At 54.3% G+C, this 25523-nt stretch overlaps 10 protein-coding genes across 10 annotated transcripts; 4 read left to right on the forward strand and 6 right to left on the reverse strand.

The window, feature by feature from the left end:
* Positions 1–360: 360 nt before the first annotated feature.
* Positions 361–4497, reverse strand: BDY24DRAFT_375224 (alpha/beta fold hydrolase). The gene is made up of 4 exons (XM_076638515.1): positions 1735–4497; positions 870–1655; positions 610–776; positions 361–536 (listed from the first exon to the last, which is right to left on the reverse strand). Exons 1-3 carry the CDS (start codon positions 4262–4264, stop codon positions 640–642), a joined length of 3453 nt encoding a protein of 1150 aa, XP_076500703.1. The 5' UTR covers positions 4265–4497; the 3' UTR covers positions 361–536; positions 610–639.
* A 608-nt stretch (positions 4498–5105) lies between these two features.
* BDY24DRAFT_93537 (uncharacterized protein) lies at positions 5106–6098 on the reverse strand. The gene is made up of 3 exons (XM_076645253.1): positions 5783–6098; positions 5320–5705; positions 5106–5227 (listed from the first exon to the last, which is right to left on the reverse strand). Exons 1-3 carry the CDS (start codon positions 5932–5934, stop codon positions 5154–5156), a joined length of 612 nt encoding a protein of 203 aa, XP_076500704.1. The 5' UTR covers positions 5935–6098; the 3' UTR covers positions 5106–5153.
* On the reverse strand, positions 6091–7928 carry BDY24DRAFT_93515 (uncharacterized protein). The gene is made up of 8 exons (XM_076645252.1): positions 7506–7928; positions 7252–7414; positions 7094–7155; positions 7000–7018; positions 6826–6931; positions 6706–6725; positions 6363–6627; positions 6091–6264 (listed from the first exon to the last, which is right to left on the reverse strand). Exons 1-8 carry the CDS (start codon positions 7814–7816, stop codon positions 6248–6250), a joined length of 963 nt encoding a protein of 320 aa, XP_076500705.1. The 5' UTR covers positions 7817–7928; the 3' UTR covers positions 6091–6247.
* A 7-nt stretch (positions 7929–7935) lies between these two features.
* Positions 7936–9329, forward strand: BDY24DRAFT_437879 (uncharacterized protein). The gene is made up of 3 exons (XM_076644308.1): positions 7936–8265; positions 8343–8570; positions 8653–9329. The coding sequence occupies exons 1-3, from the start codon at positions 7951–7953 to the stop codon at positions 9295–9297; spliced, it is 1188 nt and encodes a 395-aa protein (XP_076500706.1). The 5' UTR covers positions 7936–7950; the 3' UTR covers positions 9298–9329.
* Positions 9309–11102, reverse strand: THI80 (thiamine diphosphokinase). Its single transcript, XM_076638516.1, has 7 exons — positions 10909–11102; positions 10765–10840; positions 10616–10688; positions 10430–10534; positions 10153–10293; positions 9887–9998; positions 9309–9692 (listed from the first exon to the last, which is right to left on the reverse strand). The coding sequence occupies exons 1-7, from the start codon at positions 11069–11071 to the stop codon at positions 9568–9570; spliced, it is 795 nt and encodes a 264-aa protein (XP_076500707.1). The 5' UTR covers positions 11072–11102; the 3' UTR covers positions 9309–9567.
* A 90-nt stretch (positions 11103–11192) lies between these two features.
* Positions 11193–14068, forward strand: BDY24DRAFT_375234 (pyridoxal phosphate-dependent transferase). The gene is made up of 14 exons (XM_076638517.1): positions 11193–11322; positions 11415–11471; positions 11646–11686; positions 11818–11860; positions 11982–12000; positions 12087–12153; positions 12226–12447; positions 12530–12577; positions 12684–12770; positions 12838–12942; positions 13046–13244; positions 13375–13483; positions 13602–13712; positions 13869–14068. The coding sequence occupies exons 1-14, from the start codon at positions 11226–11228 to the stop codon at positions 13912–13914; spliced, it is 1251 nt and encodes a 416-aa protein (XP_076500708.1). The 5' UTR covers positions 11193–11225; the 3' UTR covers positions 13915–14068.
* Positions 14069–15196: 1128 nt separating this feature from the next.
* BDY24DRAFT_375236 (alpha/beta fold hydrolase) lies at positions 15197–17386 on the forward strand. Its single transcript, XM_076638518.1, has 12 exons — positions 15197–15416; positions 15571–15674; positions 15778–15807; positions 15880–16011; positions 16098–16107; positions 16175–16264; positions 16337–16382; positions 16470–16641; positions 16774–16809; positions 16904–16959; positions 17061–17087; positions 17167–17386. The coding sequence occupies exons 1-12, from the start codon at positions 15263–15265 to the stop codon at positions 17324–17326; spliced, it is 1017 nt and encodes a 338-aa protein (XP_076500709.1). The 5' UTR covers positions 15197–15262; the 3' UTR covers positions 17327–17386.
* Positions 17387–17663: 277 nt separating this feature from the next.
* Positions 17664–18910, reverse strand: BDY24DRAFT_368046 (uncharacterized protein; the record flags this gene model as incomplete). The annotated part of the gene is made up of 5 exons (XM_076638006.1): positions 17664–17994; positions 18120–18304; positions 18402–18566; positions 18675–18739; positions 18814–18910. The coding sequence occupies 5 exons, from the start codon at positions 18908–18910 to the stop codon at positions 17664–17666; spliced, it is 843 nt and encodes a 280-aa protein (XP_076500710.1).
* Positions 18911–19230: 320 nt separating this feature from the next.
* Positions 19231–22208, forward strand: BDY24DRAFT_368047 (uncharacterized protein; the record flags this gene model as incomplete). The annotated part of the gene is made up of 6 exons (XM_076638007.1): positions 19231–19406; positions 19488–19516; positions 19636–19961; positions 20034–21341; positions 21501–21809; positions 21906–22208. The coding sequence occupies 6 exons, from the start codon at positions 19231–19233 to the stop codon at positions 22206–22208; spliced, it is 2451 nt and encodes an 816-aa protein (XP_076500711.1).
* A 113-nt stretch (positions 22209–22321) lies between these two features.
* BDY24DRAFT_375244 (choline transporter-like family protein) lies at positions 22322–25503 on the reverse strand. The gene is made up of 15 exons (XM_076638519.1): positions 25182–25503; positions 24953–25107; positions 24845–24886; positions 24523–24647; positions 24348–24421; positions 24144–24250; positions 23960–24074; positions 23809–23900; positions 23605–23738; positions 23491–23532; positions 23346–23423; positions 23067–23252; positions 22878–22958; positions 22730–22802; positions 22322–22612 (listed from the first exon to the last, which is right to left on the reverse strand). The coding sequence occupies exons 1-15, from the start codon at positions 25449–25451 to the stop codon at positions 22531–22533; spliced, it is 1656 nt and encodes a 551-aa protein (XP_076500712.1). The 5' UTR covers positions 25452–25503; the 3' UTR covers positions 22322–22530.
* Positions 25504–25523: the final 20 nt, after the last annotated feature.

A 25523-nucleotide genomic window follows, 5' to 3' on the forward strand; every position in this document is an offset into this window, starting at 1 on the left:
TACCTACCCCCATCCAGCGGCCTCTCTACCCATCCCTCTCCCCTTCTCTAGCATGGCCCTTTTTTTTTTAACGCGCCCTTTGACTGTACTTGTTTCGATGGATTTGCTCATACACACGATGTTCTTCTCGAGCGAGCCTGAAAGAACACGGACGCGTCGACTGTTTCTGTTTTCCCTTGAGCTTCGAACAATCGGACTTCCTCCTCTTTCCATCTCGAGCGCAAGATTTTTCCTACACGTCGTTGAGAGGGATTAGGAATTAGATGGATCTTCCGAAGCTACAGTAGGCGAAGAAAGGAAACGAGATACAACAGCAAGAAAGATGAACGACGCCGCGAGCCGAGAGAGAGAGAGAGAAAAGGCAGCAAAGCAAGCGAGATCAAGAGGAGGGGAGATTAAAATAGAGTATGACGGGTTAGTTACATGAGTGGGAGAGAGAAGAGAGAGAGAGAAAGAAAGGGTAGAGCAAAACGAAGGGGAGAGAGAACGGAGAGGAAACGAAGCGAACACGACCCCACGAAATCAACGAGCAGTCCCTGAGAAACGAAGAGGTAGCGTCCAGGTCAGATCGAGCCCAATGGGCTATGAGATAGAAGAAGTCGAACTCACGACGCCCCACCAACCACGACCACTCCCCGTCTAGAACGTCCCAGCCTCCTTCGCAATGCTCTCGAGAACCTCGATGACGACCCTCGTACTCGAGAGGAGGTTGTGACCCTCGCCTTTCATGATCCGAAGAGTGCAATCTGGCATCGCTCGTTCCATCCATCGAACGCCTTTGAGAAGGAACGAAGGAACGAACGAGAGACTGGTCAGGCTCGAGTCGGAACGAAAGGAAGAAGAAGGACGCGACGAGACGTTGAACTCACTCTTCTCACTGATCTTGTCGTCCTTATCTCCGTACCAGATCTTCACCGGCGACTTCACATCCGTGTACGAGAATCCCCACTCCCCAGTCTTCTCCATGATAGCAAGAAGATCCGCCGTTCCTCTTTGGTTCTCGGCGTGAGAGGCTCGAAGGAGGGCTGTTCCGAGATCGATCCTTCCCGCTGCGTTGGGATTGGGAGAGACTGGACGATGGGTAGGTGAGCCCAAACTGGGAGTCTTCATCGATCCGCTGGAGGTGGATTGACGAGGAGAGGAGGAAGAGGAGGAGATGGGTGGGCGAGGGAGAGGTTTGGGCTTCGTGATCGGTAGACTCGGATAGTCGTTGAGTCCCATCGAGCTGGCTGGCTGTTCCGTCTTCGAAGTTGACGAACGGATCGACGAGGTAGAGAGGGAGTGGCGAAGGCTGGGAGATCGAGGACCGCCGTTCGAGGTGAATATCTTGCTCGTTTTCCGACGAAGACTTCCTCCCGCTCCCTCCTGCTGTCGATCTCGACCGCTTGGGTAGGTTCCTCCGAAGTCGGCGAGGTCGTCGTAGCTCTCCTCAGAGATGAAGAGATCGGGAGTGAAGGTCGGAGACGAAGGTGAGTCGAGGTGAGAGGAGAGAAAGGAGGTGGCGGAGGAGGATTGTTGAGCGGGAGGGACGGTGTAGCCGACGGGTTCGAGATTGAGAGTAGGGACCTTGCCCATCCTCCAGCCAGCCATCCTCCACTCGGCTGCCTGAGTGACCTTGATAACTCCGCTGGGAACGTATTTGAGCCACTTGTATCCTGAGAAGAAGGGAAAGAACAATCAGAGAGAGTCAGTCTCTCGAAGAAGGGCTCCGACGCGTCGAAGAAACGAACTCACCTCCGTCGATGTCCATGCTGACCCAAGGAGCGAGTAGATGAACGCTCCCAAAGATCCTCTCGGGGATTTTGAGAGCCGTCGCAAGACTGTAAGGAGCTCCTGCCGAGTGAGCGAGGACGCTGAACTTCCCAACTCGAAGCTGATCTGCGACCTCGTCGACGACGGCTGACCACTCCAGAAACCCTCGACGATCCGCCGGAACCTCCCCAGTCTTCCCTAGTCCCCATCGATCTATGCAGATCAGCCTCAATCCCATCGAATCTGCGAGCTCGTCGAAGAGAGCGGTGAGGTAGCGAACTCCTCCCAGTCCGAGGTAAACGAAGATCGGATGGCCTGTTGAGGATCCGACGTCCGAGAGAGAAACGACGAGACCGTGATTGGGTTGACGCCCGAGAGTGAGGAGACGAGTGAGACGAGGGGATCGAAGGAGGATGGCGTGGTCCAGGTTGGGATCGTTTGAAGCGAAGGAGGTCGAAGCGACGGGAGTGCTTTGGGAGGAGGAGTTCGAAGAGACTCGAGAGAGGACGTGAGCCGTGGAGTTGGTGGAGACTGACCGAACCGACGACGTTGACGACTTCCGAGTAGGCGAGTGTGGTCCTGAGCTGTTGGAAGCGTAGAGAGATCCGTTTCCGAGCGACGAAGGAGAGCGATCGAAGGCGATTGAGTTGGGACGCGCTCTGGGGACTGGAAGCGAGTTGGCGTGTTGGATTCGAGGATGTGGAGAGGAAAGGGTTGCCGAAGGAACGTTGGAAGGGAGGTTGGGAGCTTGATGAGCGAGTCTGGGCGACCGTTCGAGATCCTCCTTGACGATGGGCCATCCGAACGACCGATCCCGTCCGTCTCGAAGAACGGTCTTGACCTCCTCTGTGAGACTGTCGGAGGAACTCCTTCCTGCTACCTCTCCATCTGACGAGGGAACTTCCTTGCCTCGACGAGAGAGATCGACGGATGGTCCTGAGACGTGGGTCGTGGGGAGGGAGGGAAGGGCGACGGTGTTGGCTCCTCCTGATCTCTTCGAGCTTGGGGTAAGAGGAGGAGCGAAGGCCGAAGGAAGAGGATGGCTCCTGTTCCCTCGGGAGGCTGCTTCCCGAGCGAGGTTGGACTTGATGATTTCGTCGATGGAAGGGATGTGGGAGGTGGATCTTGGCGCCGGAGGGAGAGAGGGAGGAGGTTGAGCAACGGGGTCGGGGTCGCGTCGAGTCTGAGGTCCTTCGACGGCGGAGTAGGATGAGGCTCGAATTGGGAGTTGGGTTGACCGTGATGGAGAGGGAAGCGGAAAGAGATATCGGTTGGTGGAGTCGGCGGTCGAGAGCGTGTTCGAACGCTGTTGAGGGAAGTTCTGGGCGATTGGCGACGCTACTGAGGGAAGGCCTTCTCGACGACGCCGACGTTCCAGAACTGCCTGATCCTTATCGACCCAAGCTGCTACCCTCTCATTCTCAACCACCGTCTCCTTCTCCTTGCCCATCTCGCTCCTGAAATGGGACGGCTTGGGGTTCCGAGCAGGTCGAGGACGAGCGGGAGGTTCCTTCGACGACTCGTCTTCGCTGGCTGAGCTGTCTCTCGTGACGATGACTGGAGCTTTGTCCTTCTTCGAATAAATGGACGAACGAGACCTGTGAGCGGTGGGAGGACGAGGACGGGGAGCTGAGTTCATCGAGTCGACCATTGCGTCCATCGCGTCCGAGCTGACCGACCGAGAGGAGTAGAGTTGAGGAGGAGACCGAGGGATGGACATGCGAACTGTAGGGCTCCTTCCTCCTGACTTGTCGTCGAGGGATTTCAGAGTTGGAGAGGTGAGGGGAGACGTGAGGCTTGAAGCGTTGGTGGAGGGAAGAAGGGCGGGAGGGAGATGATGAGATCGGGACGCAGAGGAGGAGGAGGATGGAGTAGGATTTCTTGGTAGATGGGCTCCACTGTTTTGCGAAGTTCTTGTCGAGGAGTACGATGAAGGTGGTAGTGGTCCTGGGGACGAGTGAGCTGAAGACGTGGCGGAGGGTTGACGGCTGGGAAGAGGTGAGGATGAGGCCGAAGCGGAGGGAGGAGAGTCCGTCGTTGCGAGGGAGAGCTCTCCACGAGACGAGGATCTTGGCGGGATGAAGTTGGGGTTGGAAGGAGTTGGTGGTGTTGACAGTGATCCTACCGAAGAAGTTCGAGGAGGGGGGATGATTGAACGAGTGGTGGAGGAACGTTTTGACTTGGTTGAGCTCGACGATCCTGGTCGACTCCTCGCTTCCCTCTCTCCCGCTTCCCCTTCCCTTCTCCCACCCGAAGAAGACCCCGACGCCGTTCTCGACTTCTTCTTGCCACTATCCTTCCCTTCTCGAGACTTCCCCAGTGACGTTGATGTTGAGGCTGAGGCTGAAGGTTCTGGAGGTTCGAGAGGGGAGGAGGGAGCCGCAATCGAGCGAGGGTAGAGCTCAAAGTAGTTCTTGACCGCTTTGCCAGGACGAGAGTGGATAGGACTGGGAGGAGTGCTGGGAGAGAGAGAAAAGGAGGATGCCTGTCGTTGGATAGGTGGAGAGAGCATTGCTGGGAGGGGAAGGGCAGGGGGAAGGAGGGCTGAGGAAGAGGAGGAGGAGGAGGAGGAGCTAGGGAGGAGGGAAGCCCTCGAGAAGGAAGCGAGCGACTGTAGACACCACACACAGGCAAATATGAGCTTTTCAAACTCAAAGAACGGAAGATAAGAAGGTGAGAATTCACCTCTATGCAATTTCTCGAGTCTCTGATGCTCGCTCTCTCTGAGTCTCTTGAAAGATGATGGCCGTTTGAGTGAGCTCGAGAGAGAAGGGATCGAGAGTCTCTCCTTCCCGCGACGGCCTCAGATTGGGATTGGCACAGCTGCGCGACAGTTTTTCTCAGCCAGATCTGAAGAAAAGATATCCAGAAAGACGTTTCGAGACATTTCAAGATCTATGACCACAGCCAGCAGAGAACAGAGCGTTACTCCAGTCCTCGCCGCTCTTCTCGACCTTTCGCCTTTCCGCTGAGGAAACGAAATCTTTCAGCTTCTAGCTCGGAGAATCTCGCGTTCAGGTACACGCTGTTGGATGATCTCGAACTGTCAGGTCTTCTTGAACCAAAAAGGGGACCGAGCGGGGGAAGGTGAGATTTCAACGAGCTGATCGTCGCGCTCGTCCCTCCCTTTCCTCTTCAACTCGCTCTCCCTCCCTCCCCTAGAGAACGTCAAGTATGGGGAACGTTTTCTTCTGTACAGACTCTGGACGTACGCTCCGAATCGTTCATACGCCCTACGAAGCTTTGCTCGACCAAGAAAAGCGTGTGACGAGTCCTTTTCTCCGACGAGTCTCTGTTCGATCCAACGAGCTGAAAGGATTATGATAGTGCGAGAGAAACGAGAACGAGCTGACCGAGAAAGATGCAAACAAATAAAAATCGTCTAGAAATGCAACAATGGATCAAATCGAGCTGAGAGGAGAAGAAAGAGAAACTGAGAAGCGCTGAATTGGGTGAAGAGCGAGGAAGGGGACCGCTGAGAGGGACGGACGAAGGAAGCATGATAAGTAACGGAGTTTGAAAGGAATAAAGGAGAGAGAGAAACAATGAAGAAGAAAGCAGACTCACACCGACGAGCGATCTCGACGCGTCGAAAAGACTCCAATCCGTCGTCGTCCCAACCTTCAACCCATCCGACGTCCCTACAACCGACGATCCAATAGACACCAGCTTCAAATCGGTAGGGTCCCTTCTCTCCTCGAACCTCCTTCATGGCCAACTTGTTCGACGACTTGTTGTTCGTTGCTGACGAGAAACGCTGTTTGCCCTTCCCGTTGACGTTTCCTCGATTGATATCGTCTCCGAAAGGAGCTCTTGTTCGTCGACTGTGGGGCGAAGGGATGTCAATATTGCGGGAGGGAGTAGAGTTGGTGAAGAAGGGGACGGGTCCGACGGCGAAGGGAGTTGGCATTGAGGCTGGACGAGGGACCATGATTGAGAGGAGGAGGGAGAATCTGCGTGTGGAAGAAAATCGAAGAGAGGAAAGAGTCAGCAAAAGACACCGAGAGAGGAGAATGGAGACACGACTCACACGTGCTGAGAAGAACCGAACTGAAGACGAGCTGAGGGAGACGACGAGCTGAACGAGAACCCACGCTGAAACGAGAACGAAGCAGAAGGGAAGAGAGAAGACCGAGTCGTGAAGGTGGTGGTGAGGAGAGAGGAAGAGAGCCTCGTCGACATCGAAGAAATCCACTATAGCAACGAAGGGCTTGCCGGTCGATTGTGACGGAGTTGAAGATGCGACGTCGAGACCACTTCGAGTCCAACTCAATCGACGCGCCCGGAGATCAAGGATCGAGATTGGGAGGCGAGCAAGACGGCGTGTGATTAAAATAGTTTGGAGTGATGGGGAGGCGTGTGGATTGGGTACCTGGCTAATGGCGTGAAGGGATCGAGGGGAGGCCGAAGGAGGATCGGAGGAGGAGTGCTAGATTCCGTCTCACGCGAGGAGATCAGAAGGACATGGTGACTGCATGATATCGAGTGAGTAGATTTATCGTTTCTCGAACTCTGCAACCGACGAAGGAAACGAGGGGGTCAGCCAAAGCTCTTTCGAACGGAACGGAAGAAAGAAGGAAGGGAGACTTCGAGACGAGCAGACGACTCACTATTTCCGTCCATCCTCACTCCCAAACTCTTCGTAACATCCATTCCCAACGTTTTCCTCTTCCCGAACTCGATCCTCTCGTTCTGAACCCTCCTGAGATCCTCCAACTGAGTCTTGCTCAGGTACGTTTCCGTCTCGACGACGGGTCTTCGAAGGGAGCTTGAGTGAGCCATCATGTCGGCGTTGGGATCGTAGGCTGAAGACGCGAGAGTTCCACCGGATCGCAGGATGTCCATTCGTGCGGTGTAGCCCATCATGTCGTAGTACTGTAGGAGGAGGGAAGGAGAGTGAGGACGCGTCGTGGACGAGAACACTGCGAGAAAAGGGATGAAGAAACGACGAACCTTCTCGTGAGGGAGGGTAGCTGGATGGAGAAAGAGGAACAGAGGTCAGCTCCATAGATTGAAGAGATGGAAAGACGAACAGGAGAAATGGAGAAAGGCAAGGAAGGAGTCCAAACTCACCAGTGTTGAAGTCCTCGACGAAGATAGCCCACTCCTTCTTCTCCTTATCCTTCTTGACAGTCTCAGGGTTGATCATCCTCTCCTCGACCATCCAAGCACGGAATTCCTGCGAGTCCAAAGAGAATATCAGCTTCTGACGTTCTTGGAAAGAAGGGAAGGAAGACGCGAGCTCACGTTGTCTCGCTTCTCTCGACTGAAGGAGGCAAGAGAAGAGGTCAGCATCCGTTCTGATCTCAACGGGAGTACGTAGAGCAATGTCAAGACTCACTCTCCGTCGTCGATGATACCATGAAGACCCCACTGAGCCGTACTCGAAGCAGACTTCTTGGCCTGAGACGAGGGAAGGGAAGGGAGGAGGTCAGCTTCGACTCCTTCGCTCCCTTTCCTCTTCTCTAGCTCCTACGAAAGAAGAACGAGCGAGCTCACCTTCTTCTCCTTCTTACGTTCCTTCTTCTCCTTCTTCTCTCTCTTTCTCCTCTTCCTGTCCTCCCTGCTCTCCTCCTCCGAATCCGAGTCGGATCGATCTCGTTCTCGACGTTTGGCCTTGTCCTTCTTGCGACGACGTCGTTCTCGGTCCTCGTCCTCGGATCTGAGATCAAGGCCCAAAGGTCAGCTACAAGCCCCTCTGCTAGCCATGTAGGCGCTGAGTGAGCTCGATGGAGAGGAAACGAGGGACTTACTCTGATTCTGAAGCTGACTCTGAAGGTGACCTCCTTCTGTGCTTCCTCCTCTTCTCGTCGTCCCTATCTCTACTTCTACTCCTACTCCTGCTTCTCTCTCTTCCCTTGTCCTTCTCTCCACTCCTCCTATCGTCTCTGCTGTCTCTTTCTCTGTCCCTGCTTCTGCTTCTGTCCCTCTCCCTTCTCGGTGGAGGCGACCTCGACCTCGACCTGTCCCTGTCGTCTCGTCGAGAGGATCCTCTTCGGTCGTCGTCTCGATCTCTTGATCTCTCCCTGTATCGGTCCTCTCGAGGAGCGTCTCTTGAAGACATGGCTGGGAAGAAGTGAGGGAGGGAAGGAAGGTGTGGTGAAGGTTGGAGACGAAGCAGCTTGGATTCAAGTCGTCTCTTCTCCTTTTTGTTTCCCTTGTCTCTTCTCCCTCCAACCGCCAGCATCGAAAAACAGGATGGACCAGATCCTCTTCCAGATCGAACAGCTCCAAGAGCAAGCTCGCCTTCAAGCAGCATCCATCGCTCAACTCTCCTCCACCGTCGCCCTTCAGACTACTAAGCTCGAAGCTCACACCTCCGCCATCGCCCTCCTCACCTCCCAGAATCAAGCTCAACTCGCGACGAACGCTCGTATTTCCTCCGTCATTCAGGATCAGGATCGAGTCATCGGAGAGCTTTCGAAAGCTGCGATCCCAGCAGGTCATTGGATTCGGGACAGTAGTCGAAGGGAGGAAGGGAAGGAAGAGGAACGTCGCTGGCTCTGGTCTCTCGTTCGTCGCCTCTCCTCTCCCTTGTTTCTTTTTATTAAAGTGGATCTGACTCTCATCTTTAACTCTCAACGTTTTAGGAGAAATACAAGGTCCTTCCTCCCCCCAACGTCGCATCTGGACCTCCCACTTCGCTTCTCTCCCTCCCCGTCGAACTTCTCTCCCTCATCCTCGATCTCCTCGAAACGGAGGACCACCTGGTCCTCTCCCTCGTCTCCTTCAAGCTCCTGGAGCTTTCTTCTCGCTGCGTCTACGGCGAAGACGTCTCCTTGAATCCCGTTCAAGCGTACGACTTTGTCGAATCGAGGGTGAGCTCCTCTCTCCACTAGTCGCCCGTTCCCTGCTCTTGCTGATTGTTTCTGGACCACTCCATTCGGCTCGGTACGACAGGTCTTTCAGTCCTCTCCCAAATCCGAGCGAATCACCTCCCTCCTCCTCCCGTCAAATCAGGTTCGACTCTATGGCTCCCCTACCGACGACTCGTTTCAGGACCTGGTCGAGCTCGCTTCCGCTCTTCCCTCCCCCCCGACCCCCCTTCCTGCCCACCTTCTCAATCTCGACATTCGGGATATCAACGAGCTCTCTCCGTGGATGGACTTGATTTGCTTCCTTGATCCCGCCGAATTTCATCTCTGGATTGGGGGAGCCGACGGACACACCCTTCCTCCCACGGTTTCATTTGTTCCCCTCGACTTCGTCACGTCCTTCACCTCCTACTGGACTCGATTCACGACTATCTCCTTCGCCGGTCCTGGGTCCATCCTACTCGTCGAGGGAACAGAGAGTACGTCGGCCTTCGAAGCTTGTCTTCGTCGATGCTCCCCGACGAGTCGGTTCCTTCAGGTCGAAATGTGGACAAAGACGGGTGTCGAGACGTCGTGGAGCATAGATAAGGAGGATATTCCCACTTGCTCGGTCGATTTCGAGGATCTCGAAGACGTGCAAATAGTTATGCTGGACCTTGCGATGGGGGAGACGAAGCAGCGACCAGGGACGCGAAGAAGGGATAACAGCAGCAGTAGTAGGCGTAGTTGATAGTCGAATCTAGTCCTTCGATAGCCTGCCGTATCTTCTCACTCGACTCTGCGTTTGTGAACACGATTTCTCCCTCTCGAGCAAGACTTCCGCGCGTCTCCCCTCTCCCTCTCCCTTCTCTTCTCTCCTTCCCGCTCGACACCATCTTTCCCCCGAAAGCCAAACAATAACTTCAAGCCCATCTAAAAAAAGCATGACCACCAAACTAAAAGCCTACAGCAAATTACAACTCTCTCTCGCTTCGTTTCGACCCTCGTTGTTTTGATTCTCTCACTTCCACTCCCTAATCGCACAACACCACCAGACGACCCCGCTCGTTTGGATCCAGACGTCCTCGCCGGGCATGAGATGGTTCGAGGTGGAGATTTGGGTCGAGAAGGAGGTTTCCCAGTTTTCTGCGAGTGGAAACGAAGGCGAGGAGAGGATGGACGCGTTTAGAGGTCAGCTTCTCGTTTGGGAGAGGAGCCAAAGGAACGAAGAGATGGGGAAAGGGGGACGAGGTGAGAGAGAAAGAGGAGGAGGGTGGGAGGGTGTGTTGAAGGAGGTGGGAGAGAGAGAGAGACAGAGCGCGACGACTCCCTGAACTCACCAACATTCCATTCGAGCCCTTTCGTGCTGATGACGGCAGAATCGATCCCTAACGGTAAGATCCCACATGTTTGACCTAGGAGGGAGTGATTTATCGGGATGGTGTGCTCTCCCTGAGAAGGACGAACGAAAACGAGACGGAAATAGAGGAGAGGGAGAGGACGAGAGTCAGCGTGGTGAGAAGACGCGAGAAGGGATGGAGACGGAGGGCCGTCAAGATGTTCCAGCGAGAGAGGTGAGGTGGTAGAGGCAAGAAGCTAGACGTACCACATCCAAACACCAAGCTAGCTCATCCTCACTGATCACCCAAATCTTCTCCCTCTCCGTTCGAAGTTTGTGCAGGAGATGAAGGGTGTGGGTTGTTTGATCGAGTCGACCTGTAAGACCTCCGAAAAGGATGAGGTCGTACTGTAGCCAAAGAAACCATCGACGGGGATGGTAGTTAGCTGCTGAGGGCGAACGAGAGCAAAGAGGACCAAGGGAGGGTGGGGCGAGACGGTCGTGTGAGGCGAGGGAGGGAGGGAAGGAAAGAGGTCAAGCTCACCTGAGGAGTTCCTTCCGGATTTGAAGCCTCCACAGCCTTCAAAGCGTGTATACACTTCATGAGATCCGTCGAGTACTGATCTGGGTCGTGAACTACGGATACTCCCTGTGAAAGAGGAGAGCAAGAAGGGCCGGTGAGCTGACGAGAGGAGGGAGAGAGTCGAGGGAAGGAGGACGGAGGACGAACCAAACTCTCGTAGAAGGAGCGAACTTCTGGTCGTATCGAGTCGAGATCACCCTTTATCAGGTCAGGAAGATAGCTGAGAATCGAAAGGAAGGCTTTGGTCAGTCTCTGAGGGACTTAGAACAGTAGAGAAAGAGAGAGGACGAGCTCACCGACGTCGCTCGTGTTCTGATCTGAAAGCGTCGAAGAGTCGATTCGCTCCTCCGTCCGCACAATAACGAAGATCAGCTATGGAAGAAGAAGATAGGTCAGCTCTGAGTAGTCGGATATGTACTGGAGAGACTGGACTTACTTACTAGACTTCCAAGCTCGTTCAAAGATGTCGAGTCGAAGGATGGGGAGGTTGAGAATGATGAGAGCCTGAGGAGGCCGAGGAGAGGTCGAGGAGGACGGATTTATGGGAGAGAGGAAAGTTGATGGGTCCCAGATCTTGGAAGTGGAGGCAGAAGAGGAGGCCATGCTGTTGAAAAGACGAAAATGATGAGATGGGAGAGAGGAGGAAGGGAAGGAAGGGAAGGCAGCGAGCTCGAAATCGCACAGAGTCACGAGCGAGAGACGATCCCTTTCCTCTCTTTCTCCTCCAAACCATCACAGTCTCATTTTCTCCGCTTCGATGCTCCCTCTCAAGCCCTTCTCCTCCCCTCTTCTCGGGAAGAGACTCATCTCGACCTGGGCCAACGTCAAGCAGGGTCCTCCAGATGCCATCCTAGGTCAGCCCTCTCCTCGGCGCGAGGGCTGTCTTCATCCGACGACCCTCAACTCACCATTTCTGCTCTCCCTCTCTTCGTTGCTTCCTCCACAGGTGTGACCGAGGCTTTCAAGAGAGATAAAGATCCAAGGAAAATCAACCTTGGAGTCGGTGAGTTTTCTACAGCTTTTCTCCGAGTCTTCTTCTCCTGTTTCTCGAGCTCAAGCTGAATTGACCTCGCCTTCCCTCCTCCCTTTCTCCAGGAGCTTACGTTCGTTCCATCCTCCATATCTCTGCTCTCTTTCTTCGAGCCAGGCTAAACCTCACCCCTTGATCTTTAGCGAGACGGAAACGGAAAACCCTACGTCCTTCCCTCGGTTCAAAAAGTGAGTTTCTCTCTGACTCGTCTCGTCGTCGTCCTCCTCTTCTCCCCGAGAGTTGAGATGCCCCGGACCCCACCTTTCTCGTCTACCCTCTCCTCCTCGCTATTCTCCCTCGTCTCGACTCTCTCCTACAGGCTGAAGACCTCCTCTACCACCAGCACGGAGACAAGGAGTATCGTACGTCTCTTCCCATCTCTCGGCGAAAAGGGAAGGGTCAAACAGGAGGGTCGTGCACGCGGGCTGAACTCTCTCTCTCTCCTTCCTTCCCTCTTTGACGCGTCGGTTTCCTCCCGAACAGTGCCCATCACTGGCCTCGGGTGCGTTCGAGGCGTCTTTGATTCCGTTCCGAGATGAGAGACACGAAGCTGATTGGGTTTCTTTCTGCCCTTCGTTCGAAAAACAGAGACTTCACGAAGCTCGCCGCAAAGCTCGCCTACGGTCCTTCCTCCAAGCCTCTCAAGGAAGGTCGAGTGAGTCTCAGTTTCTCTCTCTCGCTCTTCTGCCGAACCGACTGACTCTTCTCTCGGTTCATCGACTTTCAGATTGCTGTCACTCAGTCGATTTCGGGAACGGGAGCTCTTAGGATTGGAACCGCCTTCTTCGCTCGACACTACCCTGGAGCCAAAGCGATCTACCTTCCTTCGCCGACATGGGGAAACCACATCCCTATCGCTAAGGACGCTGGGCTGGAGGTCAAGTCGTACTCTTACTTCGACAAGGAGACGGTTGGGTTGGATTTCGACGGGATGAAGAAGGACATCAGGGTTCGTTTGACTCTCTCTTTTGCCCTTCCTCCTTCATGAACCAGTCCGAGCTAATTCTTCCTCCGCTCGAACCCACTTCCAGGCTGCTCCTGATGGATCTGTGATCTTGCTTCACGCTTGCGCCCACAACGTACGTCTTCTCTCGTTCTCTCGCTTCCTTGCGAGCTCGTCTCTTCGTTCGGTCTTCCAGCCTTCTCTCCGACTCACCTATGACTCCCCTTCTTGCTTTCTCTCAGCCCACCGGAGTCGATCCTACTCACAACCAATGGAAGGAGCTTTCCGAGATTATGCTCGAGAAGAAACACTTCCCTTTCTTCGACATGGTTCGTCTCCTTTCTTCTCCTCACCATCGCTTCCTCGAGCTGACTCGACGCGTCCTTCTTCCACCAGGCCTACCAAGGTTTCGCCTCCGGAGACACCGACTACGACGCCTTCGCTGTTCGACACTTCGTCGAGAAGGGTCACCAAGTCGTTCTCTGCCAGTCGTTCGCCAAGGTTCGTCGTCGTCGCGTCGCTTTCCTTTTCTCCCCTGTCCCCTTCCTTCTCTTTTCCCTCTTCTCTGATCCTGACCCTCCCACCTTCTTGCTCGCTTCAACAGAACATGGGTCTCTACTCTGAACGAGTTGGAGCCTTCTCCGTCGTCACCGCCTCACCAGAAGAAAAGGAACGCGTCGATTCCCAACTCAAGATCATCGTGCGACCTCTGTACTCCAACCCTCCGATTCACGGAGCTAGGATCGCGGCGTGCATTTTAGGCAGCCATGACTTAAACAAGCAATGGCTAGGAGAGGTGAAGGGTGAGTTCAACTTTCGATTAGAGCTTTCGATTAGAGCGAGGAAGGGAAGACAAGGAAGAGGAAGAGCGGGACGGGTCGGGTTCCTTTCTTCTAGAGGCTGACTTTCCTTCGTTTCTACGCGTTTGGTAAGGGATGGCCGACCGAATCATCTCGATGAGGGACGCGTTGTACGATGGGTTGATCCAGAGGAACACGCCTGGAGAGTGGGGTCACGTCAGGTCGCAGATTGGGATGTTCTCGTACGCCTCTCTTCCTCTTCCTCGTTCTTTCCCTCTCCTTTCTTGACGTCTTTCCTCGTAGCTGACTCTCTTCTTGTCCCTTTCGTTCCTTCTTTTTCCCTTTCATTCCTTCTTGAAGTTTCACCGGTCTCACTCCCGCTCAGTGCGACGCCCTGGCAGCGAAGGCTCACGTCTACCTCACGAGGGACGGACGAGTCTCGGTCGCTGCTTTGAACGCTGGGAACATTGAGTCAGTATAGTAGCCTCTCCGCTCTCTTACACACTCTCCCTTTCTGTTTTCTCTCGCCTCAGCCCTCGTCGTCTTGTTCGTTCGTCTTCGTCGCGTCGAATCTCGAACTGACTCCCCTCGCCTGTTCCTTCCTCTCTTCGTTTCCCCTCCCCACAGCTACTTCGCAGAGAGCGTCTCGAAGGCCGTCAAGGGAGAGCTCTAGATTCCATCCGAGGAGGGTTTCGCTTTTTGCATATTGGTCTGGGTTGCATCACGGAGGAACGACGAGGGACGACGAAGATATGTTTTTTGATTGACCGCAGGGTTTTCTTATGTACGGCTACGATACGATTCGGTTTTTATGACTTTTCCTTCTATACTTTTCTCGTTTCGTGAAGAGTCATCAATCGAAGCAAACGAGCTAGTATCAAAAAAAGGGAGAGGAAGAGTCCCGAGTTGACGACGAGCCGAGCTCGGAATTCACTTCCTAGCCTCGACGAAGCCAGGCCCTCCTCCTTCTATGTTCTTGGCGAGAGTGGAAGGTAGGATTCCGTAGGCTGAGTTGATCTGGGGACGAAAAAGGAAGTGATCAACGATTAGGACGGAGGTGAAGGAACAAAAGGGCGATCCGATGCGACGCGTCGCGTCGAGCCGTCCTTCGGGGGAGTCGCCACTCAATGTGTTATAAAGGTGAGATATCAAATCAAGAAATTATCGCAGCTCTCTGGCGATGCCTTCGTCGTCTGAAACGGATCTCTGGCGGAATGAGGAAGGAAGAGCGAGGGTAAGAGCGAGCCACGCGTCAGATTTTGGGGGAGCGACGACGTTCTTGACACAGAGGTCTCTCCCATCTGGTAGCGGAAGCAATCCTGAGTTGACCTCGTTTTAAAGAGCACGCATAAATTTCAAGTCGCAGGCTCTTTATCGTCTCGAAAAGCAGTGTTGACTGGACGACGCGTCGGTCGGTCGTGGCAGGGCTCGACTTCGACCTTCGTCTGTAGGGAGCCGATGTTCCGAAGAAGCAATTTAAGTAAAACCCTCCTTACTCGCTCTTCATCGCAAACCATCGCAAACAAAAAGGGGGGCTGAACAACAAAGAAGGAAGAGGAGGCTGCGATAGGAGGGGCGTTTCGCGTCTCTCTTTCCGAGGAAAGAACTTCCTTTGAGCGTTCTTTCAACTCTGGAAGGAGATCCGGGGATTGACTAGCTCCCCTCTAACTCAGAAAAACTTACCCTTCCTTCCAGGGACGCTCAGAAAGTTTAACAAGAGGGCCTTCCTTCGGTCCTCTCGTTTCGACCACGCTCAACCCCCTTCATCAACAGTTCTTCCTTTCTTTTTTCTCCGTGAGGACGTGCTGGACCTCGGATTCATTCACCGCTCTTCCTTCCACAGTCTCAGGTCCCGACGAGTTTGGGGGGCGAGCTTACGGAATTTCTCGAAGCTGGCCCTGTGAAGAAGAAAAGGAGGTCGATTTCAATTTGGTTCGAACGAGTTGGCGTCTGACCCCCATCATCTCTCCTTCCCTTTCTTCCTTCCTTCTTCCCTTCGACACCAAATCTTCGCTGCCAAGATGCCAAAAGTCGAAATCAACCCCTCTTCAGGTCCCCTCACCGTCTTCTACACTATTTCTACGCCTGAGAACGCAAATGCAACTGAGATCAATCCTTCGCTCCCGACGATTCTCTTCCTTCACCCCGTTTTCTGTCCTTCCGAGATCTGGGAAGGTGAGTTTTTTTCTTTTCTCCCGCTGAAACGAGAAGGGACTTTCTTGGGACCTGTGGGAGGGAGGAGGCAACAAAGGGATGAAGAGGGCCTCACTCGAGCTCATGGCATTCCATTCCCCCTCCTCCTCCTCTTCGCTTCCCGACTCATTTTCAGGGCAGTTTCAGGACTCAGAGCTCAGACGATGCAACCTCGTCGCTATCGACCTTCGACTTCACGGTCAGACGGAGGGAGGAATGCCTGAGGGTTTCACGTTCATCGTACGTTTCTCTCATCAACTCACCAAAGCGAGGGAGGAGCAGCCGGAGTCGAGCTGATCGCTTTGGCTTCCCTCTCCCTCTCTTCCTTCCTCCCCTCTCGCAGGACGGAGCTGAAGACGTCTCTTGCTTCATGGTTCGTCAATACTCTCCTCTCTTCCTCTTTCGGGTCTGGCAAAAATCCTGATCCGTCTTCTTACTTCGCCAGGATGCCATCAACCTTCCCCCTTGTTTCCTGGTTGGTGTTTCGATGGGGTCCTCCATCTCGATCCATCTGGCCGTCTTCCATCCCAAACACGTCCTCGGTCTCTTCTTGATCTCGCCCCTTTCCGCGTGGGAGGTAAGCTCTGTTCGGTTCGGTCCTTTTCCCCAAATCTGTCGAACGAAGCAGCTGAAACGGCTTTCTCCCCTCGTGCTCGACATCAGCCGGAGGAAGGTGAGATGCCTCCTTCGTTCTTTCTCCCCTCGACGTGACTTGAGCTGACTAATTCCCTTCGTCTTAGTCGGAGCTGGTCGACAGGAGATCTGGGAGGTCTGGAAGGAAGCCAAAGAGAGCGATGACCCTGATCTCCTCAATCAAGCTGCGATGGGAGGTGAGCTATTGTCCTTGCCTCTTCGTCTCGTCCTCAGCTCGAACACTGATCATGCCTTTCGCTCTCTGACAGCTCTTCAACTTGGGTTCAACAACGCTCAGACCGAGCTCACCGAGAGGTCCGTCTCGTCCTGGCTTTCCGTCGCGTCGCGCCTCTGACTCTGACGCTGATCCCGCCTCCGCCTCCGCGTTTTCATTTCTTCTAGACTCGCCAGAATCACCTTGGACTACGGAGCGAAGCAGTGGGGTACTCCTGCTCAGATCCAAGCTCTCCGTTACGTCTCGGTCGATCTCTTCCTCCAACGAACTCCTCTTCCCAAGGACAAGCTCGAGAGGATCCGAGGTCCTGCTGTGATGGTTCACGCTGCGGCTGATGTGGTATGTTCAACGTCTCTCATCGAATGATCTCCGAAGAAGAAGGTTTCCGAGGCGAAAGAGCGAGTCTCACACAGCTGAACGTCCGTCACTCACTCACATCTGCCTCTCTCCCTTTTCGTTTCGAACACTCAGGCCTACCCCGAGGAGTACCTCCGAGAGAAGCAAAAGGTTAGTGGTTGATTTCCAAGCACTTCCTCCCTTCGCTTTCTCGTTCTTCGATCGAACTCACTTGGCCTTTCTTTCGTTGCGTCGTTTCCTCAAGGACTTCCTCGAAGCAGGACGAGAGGTCGATTTCATCAGCATCGAAGGAGCTCCTCAGTACATATTTTTCTCCCTTTCTGTCTTCCTTTCCCTCTCTCGTCTTCTTCCTCCCGCTTCGAAACTGATGCGTCGTTTTCTTCTGCTTTTTCCCTTTTCAGCTTCGCCAACGTCACCCACGCCAAAGAGTACGTCCAATGCACCTCCCGAACGATCTCTCTCCTTCCACTGTATCCTAGGCTGACCGTGTTCTCGTTCGCTTCACAGAATCAACCCCCTCCTCTCGCAATTCGTTTTCAGTCGAACCGACCTCGCACCCTTCAAAGGTCCCGGAGAACCCAACACCGTCTCGCCCTTCCACGAGAGGCTCTGGGCGTTCGACTTGGGGCATGGTGGGGATTCGGATGAGTCCGAGGAGGAGGAGTGAGGAGTGAGGAGTGAGGAGTGAGGAGTGAGGAGTGAGGAGTGAGGAGTGAGGAGTGAGGAGGCTTGGTTCCTTTTCTTGTTGCCGTCAACGCGTCGTCTCTCTGTCTCTCCTTCAACGTTTTTGGGCTTTGCTTTCTTCTTGGGTTTCCTCCTTATGTCCCTCTCTCAACCCCTAAGCTATTCGCCTAGCTACTCTACGTCTTTTCTGGTGTGTTTCTCTCGCTAACGAACCTTCGATTCTCCTCTCGTCTCTCTCGAAAGGAAAAAACAAGCGAACGAGAAAGCTCATTTGACTCTCCTTCGTAGTTACTACAAAAGATCCATCCCCAGTCTCCACTTCAACCCAGTCGATCCCACATCTCCTCATCCTCCGCATTCAGGTTCTCCCTCCCTCTATCCCCACCCACCGGCCCAACCCCTCGCCTCGGAGGTTGAGCGTCCATCTCCTCCCCTGCGTCCACTCGAGTATACAACGCGTTCGACCCTCCTGCTCCTCCTCGACCTGAGTTAGTGGCTCCACCCGTACTGGAACCCGAGCGAAGGTTGGTTTGGAGTTGATGTTGAGCGACGGCTTCGTCGTCTTCGAGATCGATGTCGAGAGCGAAGGCTGCTTCTCGAGCGGAGGAGAGGTCGATGGGTGGCGGACGGTGGAAGATGGAGGTACCGGATCTGATGCGAAAGGAATAAGAGCACAAAGGAAGTCAGTATGAGGGCGAGAAACGGAGAGAAGGTGGGCACTGGAAGAGGAAGAGGAAGAGGAAGAGGACGCGCGCGAGGGGGACGAAACGACTCACCTCCTCATGATCAGAGCCAGCCTTCCAAACTGGAAGAAATTCCTCGCTACCAGCAGAAGGGTATCGAAGATCTCCTCTTCTTTCCCACGGCCGCTACAGGGAGTGAAGAGGACGACGAGGAGGGTGATCACGCAGAGGAAGGTGATTCCTAAATCGGCGAGGTTGAAGGTCGAGGTGAAGAATTGCTGCAAAACGAACCGGATAAACATGACGAGAAGCAATGAGATCAGCTTGAGCTTCACGCTCCTCTCAGGCCAAGGGAGGAACAGAGGCTGGACTCACCCTTCCAAACGCGACGACTCGGATGGCGACCTCTAGGATCATGACTCCGTTGACGATGACTTCGAGGACGTAGAAGGCTAAGGGAGGACAGTCTCCCATGAGGGAGAAGATGACGGTTGTTATCGATAAGGCTGCCATTCCAAGGTAGAGGATGATGTAGTTTCGCTGGAGGAGAAGAGGAAAGAAAGGAAAGGGAGGAGGTGTGAGCTTGAGCTCGAAATGGAAGATGCCGTGGACAGAGGAGCTTGAACCGAGGTGAGATTGAAGACGTACAGAGTGAACTATCCGACTGAGAAGCAGATGAGGAAGATATACAGAGGTCAGCAGATGGGAGCGAGCTGGGACGGAGAGGGAGGAGGGAGGAAGGGGAACGAAGGAGGGGAGGAGGAGAGATCTGAGCTGGACGACTCACTTTGCCAGACCTCGTACAATCTCGTTCTGAGACAGTCGGTAGTGCGACCCGGAAGATCTATGTAACAAAAAGGCGAGAAGAAGGTAAGTATATGCATCTTTTGATCCTTTGAGAGCTTGAAAGACGAGGTGATGGGGAGCGAAGGAGGAAGGGAGAGGACGAACACGACTCCGTTTCCATCTCCTACCAATCTCTCGCCCTCTCCGACATCCTCGACATCCTCGTTCTCGTCAAAGAGCACATCCGGAGGGTGAGAGTTGCTAATCGCCATCCTGGATTCGAAGCTGAAAGGTTTTTAAGGGGGTTGTTGGCGTTGAGAGCAAGACGGCGAATCAGCCCTCGAACGAGGAAGGGATTCAAAAGGTCGAGCTTGTCCTCTTCATTCTTTCTCTCAACGACCAGCATCGGAAAGGCAGCATGTCTCGACTGGCATCTCATCTTCATCTCCCTACTGCGGATCTTCCTCAGCAACTGGATTCCGAGGGATATCAGCTCAACGAGGATGGGGAGCTCGTGTTCGTTGAGGTTGACGTCGAAGGGGAGGAGCAGAAGGTCAAGCAGAAGGTCGGACCCTTCCTGAACGTAGCAGACAGGTGAGCCCGCTTATTTTGTGCTGAGGATGAGCATATACATCGACATATGCTGACCAGCCTTCAATTTTCGCTCTTTGCTAGTCTCGTCCTCCTTCAATCCCTTCGACAAAGTTCGTGTTCAGCTCTTTCCTCTTTCCCTTCCCTCCTCCCTCTCCGCCTGCTCTTTTTCTGCCCATGGCTCTTCTTTCGCTTAAGCTGACCGTTCCTTTATGCACCTCTTCTCTTCCAGCTCGAGCTCTCTACCTCTCCACTCTCCTTCCTCTCTTCCAAACTCGCTCCAAAGTGCGAGCTCAACCGTCTCCTGCTCCTGCTCCTCACACCCAAATCCCTCTCGGTCGATGCACCCTCCAAATCGGTCCCTGCAGCTTCCCAGACACCAGGATCTTCGAAGTTCGATACACAGCTCCGGAGGACGTCGCCGAGGCTAGGAGGGAGGCCGACGAGAGAGCTAGGTTGCAGGCTATCGAGGCGAAGAAGCAAGGCGGTCAAGGGAAGTCGAAGCTCCCTCCCTCGAACTCGACGCCTGCTTCGAAACCTGCTTCGAACGCCAACATCGTGAGTCTACTCGACTCTAGCTCGTCTTCTGTTGAATAAACTGTCTCTGACCACCTTTTCCCTTGCTTGAAGACTCCCGAACTCATCGCCGCCGTCAACGCAGCCGCCGCGACCGATCCCTCCCTCCAAAACATCCTGACCCTCGCCGCCGGAGGGAAAGCGACGACCGCTCAGCTACAGTTCTTAGGAGGAGTCATCAACAGTCTTCAGAAGAAGGGAGGACTCGAGAAGCCAGGAGGAGTAGCCTCGCCGGGAGGGAAGAACGTCGCCTCGTCGTCGTCGTCGACACCAGGAAAGGTCTTCGCTACCGGATCTCCTTCTCCAGCAGCAGGAGCCTCAAACGCTCAAGGAGTCGGTGCACCCTTCAGAGTTGCCGCACCTTCGGTCCACCCTGCTCCCCTTCGAAGACCTCTCCACCCTCCCGCACCAGGATCGAATCCGGATCTCCCTCTCCCGTCTCCCTCTTCCTACCTCCCTCCCTCAACCCTCTCTTCCACCATTGCTCCGTCGGAGTCTCCGTCTCCCTCCAAGTCATTTTCTCACCAAGCATCACCACCACCCAACGCCGTCGCGTCTTCCTCTCAACAACCAACCCTCCTCGGACCTCGTCCCTCCCGCCTTCGAATCCCTCACGACATCATCATCGAGTTCGAAGAGAACAAAACGGATCGATTCCTGCTTCCTCTCTACCGATGTCTCGTTTCTAGGGATCCACTCGTTGCTCCTCACCTTCCCTTGGCCGCTTCCTCCCACCCGATCGACCGCGTCGACGACGACGACGAGGAAGCGACGACGGACCCTACCCTCCTCCCTCAATCTGCTCAAAGCACCATCCGACTCTCGTTCTTCCTCCCTCTGAACCAATCCATCGTCCCTCCCACCTCCCAGGCCTCCACCAGCAACAACCTCAACTCATCCGTTGATCCCTCTTCCTCAACCACCACCACCTCCCGACCGATCGTCCGTCCTCCCCGTCCTTACATCCAACCCTCACCTCCTTCCACCGAAGAAACCGAAAACGCGTCCATCGGAAGCGGTCGAGCTCGTGCCGCTCGTGAAAAGGCAGCGAAAACAGCTTGGGAGTCGGCTGAGCTGCAACGAGTCGCGAAGGAGGAGGCTGCGTTGGCGAAATGGGCGGAGGAGGAGAGGAAGAGGAAGGAGGAGAGGAAGGAGAGTAAAGGGGAGGAGAGGGGGAGGAGGAAGAGGAAGGAAGGCGAGGAGGAAGCGTGGCCGACGACGGTGGTGATGGAGAAGTGCAGTGAGGTTGTTTGGGAGAGTGTGAAGAGGAATTGGGAGAGGTACTTGGACGTTGGGACGGGGAATGGGGTGGGTGGGACGGAAGAGGGGGTGGAGAGGAAGAGGAGGGAGTTTGAGGAGTTGGTGAGTCTTTTTCGACGCGTCGTTCTTCGTTCCTTCTTCTTCCTCCGCTTGACCTTTCAAGCTGGACTGACTTGTTCTCATTCTTTCTCTATCTCTCTCCTTCTATCTCTCTCCTCCTCCTTCCTTCTATCATCCTCTCCGCTCCTCCCGCCCTCCCAGCTCGACGCGACCCCACCGCGAACCTACCTCCACCACCGCCATCTCCCTCCCCTCCCTCCAGCTCTCGTCGAAGCCTCCTCAGACAAATACACTCTCAAACCCTACGTTCCCAACATCAAGTCCGTTGCGAGAGTCGAGAAGGATTCAGGGGACGGGGAGAAGAAGCGAGTCAGCAGGAAGAGAAAGGTTGATGCTGCGTCGGCTGCTGAGAAGGAGGATGGAGAAGTGGTGAAGGAGAAGGAGAAGGAGGTGGTGGTGAAGCCGAAGAAGGTCAGGGCTAAGAGGGTGAAGAAGGAGGAGGCTTCGAAGGTGAGTCCACCGACGCCGAGGACGACGCGTCGCTTATCTCGATCCGTTTCCCTCTCGCTGACTGACCTCTTCATCCCTTTCGTTCGTCTTCTCTAGCAGGTTCAACCCCCAGCACCTCCGCCACCCAACGCTGCTCTAAATCCCGCTTCTCTCGCTCAACCCTCCTCCTCCTCTTCGAGACCTCAACCTCCTCACATCACCGCTTCCTCGTGGGTCGACGAAGAACCCTCCGCCTCAGGAGGAGTGCGAAGGGACGAGTTTGAACTGGACATGGAGCCTTACGTCTTCATCGACAACGACATTGACATGGGAGACGGGATGGTGGAGGTGGAGGCGGAGAGGGAGAGGGAAGGGAAGAGGTCGAGGAACAAGCCTAAGGACTGGGAGGCTGCGAGCTGAGGAAGGTTCGGTTATTTGTGGTCTCTCTTTCGGTGGTCCTTCGCTTTCGTCGTATCCTATCTCTCTTGATGTAGTTTTGCAAGAGCGAGACGCGCCGGAACGAGAACGAAGAGCGGAGCGAGCACGAGCATGTTTCGACAGCGGATTATTGTAGAATAGAGAAGTAAGGTAAGGTACAATCGTCTATCCTCTAGAAAGATATGAACTAAACGGTCCTGATGGCGAAGGCGGAAACCAAGAGTGGAAGCAACGAAGGAAGGGAGGGCAAACCGAGGAAGGGGAGACGACGAGAGAGACAGGTAGAAAAGGTGCAGGGGAGGATTTAAGCTCCCTGAACTCCCTGAACGACCCGAGGGTAGTTCTGCCGGATCTCCTCGAAGAGAGGAGGGGATCGCTCGGCGAGACTGAAGCGGAACGAAACAGGAAGGAGGCGACGAGGCGAGGGGAGTTGGACCGAGAAAGAAGAGTCAGAGGTTGGTTCCAGATTCGAGACGATTCATGAAGTAGAGAGCAAAACGTACATCTGAGGATCCTCTCCGAGGCAGACGAAGATGGTCGAAACTCCTCCTTCCAGAGCTTGAGCGAGAGCCAGACCTGTCGGAAGATGAGACGCGTCAGTTCTCGTTGAGTTCGTCGATCTGCATGGGAGGAAGGAGTCGGAGAACGTACCAGCTTGAAGCCCGATGAGGAAAGAGAAGAGAATGATGACGGCAGAGTACTCTCCCTCGGTATTGTACGGGGCGTCGGTGTCTGGGAGACAAGATGGGGAAGAGAGAGGAGGAGGAACGAGAACGAGAGCGAAAACGAAGGTCAGCGAGCGTATTTCGTCCACTGCAAGCTTGCATGAGAAATACTTACATCGGACGTAAAGGTATCCGAAGGCCGCGCAAAGGATTCCAACAATGTAGGCTCCGAAAGTCAGGCAGAGTCCTACGAGAGAGTCGTTGACGAGAGCATCAATGCCGCGGTCCTTCATGAGCCTCCAGGTATCCTTGGCAGCTGGAATGTAGGCTTTCCCGTAGAGAGCGATCTCGATGTAAGCGTCTGGAAGAGAAAGAGAGAGAACAGAAGGAGAGAGAAGAGAAGGAGGGGGTCAGCCCACGACAACGAGGTGACTTCGAACGAAGGTGGACGAACATCTGTTGAACCAGGCGACCAGATTAGTAATGCATCCGATGCAGCATCCAGCGACACAGGCGAGAATGGATCCGATGGCTGTGGAAGGAGGAAGATGCGTTGGTAAGCGTGAGAGGAGACGCGTCGAAAAAGGAAGGGGTCTCACCGTTTCCGTCCGCCGCTGCGTTCTGTTGAATGACGTTGAAGACTGTGGTTGTCGAGGAGATATAAGGACGATTAGTGTACGGAACGAGTTTGAAAGGGAGAGACGAGAACTCACGCATTCGCAGCATCTCGAGAAGAGTGACGATTAAAGAACCGAAGGCGATGGAACCGAGGGAAAGGGTCGAAGCTCGAACGAAGGACTTGAAGTTGGGGTGCTTGGGCATTCCTCCCTCGTAGGCAGGTCCGTAGCTGCAGAGGAAGAGAAGGTCTGATCAGTTCGAGCTCAACGTTCGAGCCCAGGTTGAGAGAAAGGACTTACTAGTACCAACCTCCGAAGGCCCCTCCAGCGAGAGTTGCAAGAGCAACGTTCCCTATCACTTGAGACATCCAAAGGTAGGCGAAAGTACAGAACTGTGGAAGGAAGGGAGTCAGTAGAGAACTTTTCGGCGTGGGAGGGAGACGCGACGAACCACGACCAATCCAGTAACAGTTGCACTCGAACAGGATCCTCCAGCAGTAGTTCCACACGCTGCCGAGTCGGGAGTCCACTTGACGTAGACTGCTGAGATGGTGAAAGCGTACCAGCTGTATCGAGAAGGCGTGGGATCCAAGGTCAGACCCAGGTGGCGAACGACGAAGGAAGAGAGGACGTACACTGATACGAGAGTCTGAACGACTAAAGCGATCAGGCAAACAGCGTAGACGGACTTGTGATGCTTGGCGATATCCATCGTGACTTGAAGGAGGATTCGAGCGAGAGGCTGGCAGAAAGAGAGAGACGCGTCTCGTTCAGCCCTTCGTTTCTTACCTCGAAACAAGCTCGAAGTCCAGCGAAAGCGAAGGGCTGTTCGTGCTCACGATTCTCTTCCTCATTCCAAAGTAGCAGACGATCGAAATCACAGCGATGATAGTGAAGATGATGGCTCCAGAGTCTGCGAAAGAGGAGGACGGAAACGAAAAGGGTTCAGCGCATGTTTCTCGTCGAGAAGACTCCAGCTCTTCTCGCAACGACGAGAAGCTGTTCAGGACTCACAGTACTTGATATACCAGTAGTAGGCAGCTAAGGCGATGTTGAGAAGAACCGAGAGAGCCAGAGTAATCTCCATAATGATCTTGGTGAGGGCTCGAACCATCATCAAGTAGAGGGACGAGAGAAGCCTGTCGAGTCGAACGCGAAGGAAGCCACATCAGTGACCAACTCAGAGAAACTGAGCTCTTCCCTCCCCTTTCAAGCTTCTCGCAAATCCAGCATGAGCTCCCACAAAAGCAGCAGGACGAGGAAGGGAAGGAAGAGAAAGGTTCGAGCTCGCCAAGTCGACCGGCTCGCCTTCTTACGGCGATTTTTGAACACTCACAAAGCAGCAGCACCAACGAAACACAGAAGGTAGGCAGTGCTCCTGTACACGCAACACCCAAAGTCAGCTCGAGCTTCAAAAAGGAGCGAAAGGAAGGCAAAAACTCACGAGTTCAACGTCACAGAGCTGCCTCCCGCACCTGGTCCAACCCCTCCTCCGAGTCCTCCCTCTTTGACCCAAGCGCTCAGAGCGATCCCTGAGACAGCAGCGTATCCGAGAACGGTGGCGATGAAGAGAACGAGGAAGATGGGATCTTGGATTTTCTGTTGTTTAACAATGAAAAAGAGTCAGTTTCATTCGATCTCTCCTCCTCCCTCCCCGCCTCGTTCTAGCTCACCTTCTTAGGTCTGAACCTCTCTCCCTCCTGAGGTTTGCTTCCGTAGTCAACTGGAGCTTGCTGGTTGTTGTTGTTGTTGTTGTTGTTGTACTGCTGCTGAGGATACAGAGGGGCGTTCATCTGGTAGTTCCCTTGTTGTTGACCGTTCCAATTCCCTCCTCCTTCTCCTCCCCAGTTCCCGTTGGGCTGCTGCTGTTGCTGTTGTTGACCATATCCTCCGTAAGCCTGGTTAGGCTGTTGAGGGTACTGTTGCTGATTGTTGTAGGCCATCTTTCTCTCCAGTTGAAAGGAAGAGGAAGAGAGAGGGAGAGAGAGAGAAAGTGGGCGTTGGAGAGAGGGAGA

The sequence above is a fragment of the Mrakia frigida genome, assembly GCF_051309035.1.
Source record: "Mrakia frigida strain ATCC 22029 unplaced genomic scaffold BDY24scaffold_2, whole genome shotgun sequence".
Classification (NCBI taxonomy): domain Eukaryota; kingdom Fungi; phylum Basidiomycota; class Tremellomycetes; order Cystofilobasidiales; family Mrakiaceae; genus Mrakia; species Mrakia frigida.

What these genes read in the sequence shown, in the direction of transcription:
- BDY24DRAFT_375224 (XM_076638515.1), bottom strand. Translation starts at nt 4,264, where the DNA reads ATGCTCTCTCCACCTATCCAACGACAGGCATCCTCCTTTTCTCTCTCT. An exon ending in CAGCATGGACATCGACGGAG is followed by an intron (nt 1,656 to 1,734) that starts GTGAGTTCGTTT and finishes CCTTCTTCTCAG; the next exon opens with GATACAAGTGGCTCAAATAC. An exon ending in CGACAAGATCAGTGAGAAGA is followed by an intron (nt 777 to 869) that starts GTGAGTTCAACG and finishes TCCTTCTCAAAG; the next exon opens with GCGTTCGATGGATGGAACGA.
- BDY24DRAFT_93537 (XM_076645253.1), bottom strand. Translation starts at nt 5,934, where the DNA reads ATGTCGACGAGGCTCTCTTCCTCTCTCCTCACCACCACCTTCACGACT. An exon ending in TTCGGTTCTTCTCAGCACGT is followed by an intron (nt 5,706 to 5,782) that starts GTGAGTCGTGTC and finishes TTCCACACGCAG; the next exon opens with ATTCTCCCTCCTCCTCTCAA. An exon ending in CGTCGAGATCGCTCGTCGGT is followed by an intron (nt 5,228 to 5,319) that starts GTGAGTCTGCTT and finishes CGTCCCTCTCAG; the next exon opens with CGGTCCCCTTCCTCGCTCTT.
- BDY24DRAFT_93515 (XM_076645252.1), bottom strand. Translation starts at nt 7,816, where the DNA reads ATGTCTTCAAGAGACGCTCCTCGAGAGGACCGATACAGGGAGAGATCA. An exon ending in AACGTAAGAAGGAGAAGAAG is followed by an intron (nt 7,156 to 7,251) that starts GTGAGCTCGCTC and finishes CCCTCGTCTCAG; the next exon opens with GCCAAGAAGTCTGCTTCGAG. An exon ending in CTACCCTCCCTCACGAGAAG is followed by an intron (nt 6,628 to 6,705) that starts GTTCGTCGTTTC and finishes CTCCTCCTACAG; the next exon opens with TACTACGACATGATGGGCTA.
- BDY24DRAFT_437879 (XM_076644308.1), top strand. Translation starts at nt 7,951, where the DNA reads ATGGACCAGATCCTCTTCCAGATCGAACAGCTCCAAGAGCAAGCTCGC. An exon ending in GTCGCTGGCTCTGGTCTCTC is followed by an intron (nt 8,266 to 8,342) that starts GTTCGTCGCCTC and finishes TCAACGTTTTAG; the next exon opens with GAGAAATACAAGGTCCTTCC. An exon ending in ACGACTTTGTCGAATCGAGG is followed by an intron (nt 8,571 to 8,652) that starts GTGAGCTCCTCT and finishes TCGGTACGACAG; the next exon opens with GTCTTTCAGTCCTCTCCCAA.
- THI80 (XM_076638516.1), bottom strand. Translation starts at nt 11,071, where the DNA reads ATGGCCTCCTCTTCTGCCTCCACTTCCAAGATCTGGGACCCATCAACT. An exon ending in TCAGAACACGAGCGACGTCG is followed by an intron (nt 10,689 to 10,764) that starts GTGAGCTCGTCC and finishes TTCGATTCTCAG; the next exon opens with CTATCTTCCTGACCTGATAA. An exon ending in ATCCGGAAGGAACTCCTCAG is followed by an intron (nt 10,294 to 10,429) that starts GTGAGCTTGACC and finishes CTTTGGCTACAG; the next exon opens with TACGACCTCATCCTTTTCGG.
- BDY24DRAFT_375234 (XM_076638517.1), top strand. Translation starts at nt 11,226, where the DNA reads ATGCTCCCTCTCAAGCCCTTCTCCTCCCCTCTTCTCGGGAAGAGACTC. An exon ending in GAAAATCAACCTTGGAGTCG is followed by an intron (nt 11,472 to 11,645) that starts GTGAGTTTTCTA and finishes ATCTTTAGCGAG; the next exon opens with ACGGAAACGGAAAACCCTAC. An exon ending in TTGAACGCTGGGAACATTGA is followed by an intron (nt 13,713 to 13,868) that starts GTCAGTATAGTA and finishes CCCTCCCCACAG; the next exon opens with CTACTTCGCAGAGAGCGTCT.
- BDY24DRAFT_375236 (XM_076638518.1), top strand. Translation starts at nt 15,263, where the DNA reads ATGCCAAAAGTCGAAATCAACCCCTCTTCAGGTCCCCTCACCGTCTTC. An exon ending in AAGACGTCTCTTGCTTCATG is followed by an intron (nt 15,808 to 15,879) that starts GTTCGTCAATAC and finishes TTACTTCGCCAG; the next exon opens with GATGCCATCAACCTTCCCCC. An exon ending in CAATCAAGCTGCGATGGGAG is followed by an intron (nt 16,265 to 16,336) that starts GTGAGCTATTGT and finishes GCTCTCTGACAG; the next exon opens with CTCTTCAACTTGGGTTCAAC.
- BDY24DRAFT_375244 (XM_076638519.1), bottom strand. Translation starts at nt 25,451, where the DNA reads ATGGCCTACAACAATCAGCAACAGTACCCTCAACAGCCTAACCAGGCT. An exon ending in AGAGGTTCAGACCTAAGAAG is followed by an intron (nt 25,108 to 25,181) that starts GTGAGCTAGAAC and finishes GTTAAACAACAG; the next exon opens with AAAATCCAAGATCCCATCTT. An exon ending in CGCAGCGGCGGACGGAAACG is followed by an intron (nt 23,424 to 23,490) that starts GTGAGACCCCTT and finishes CTCCTTCCACAG; the next exon opens with CCATCGGATCCATTCTCGCC.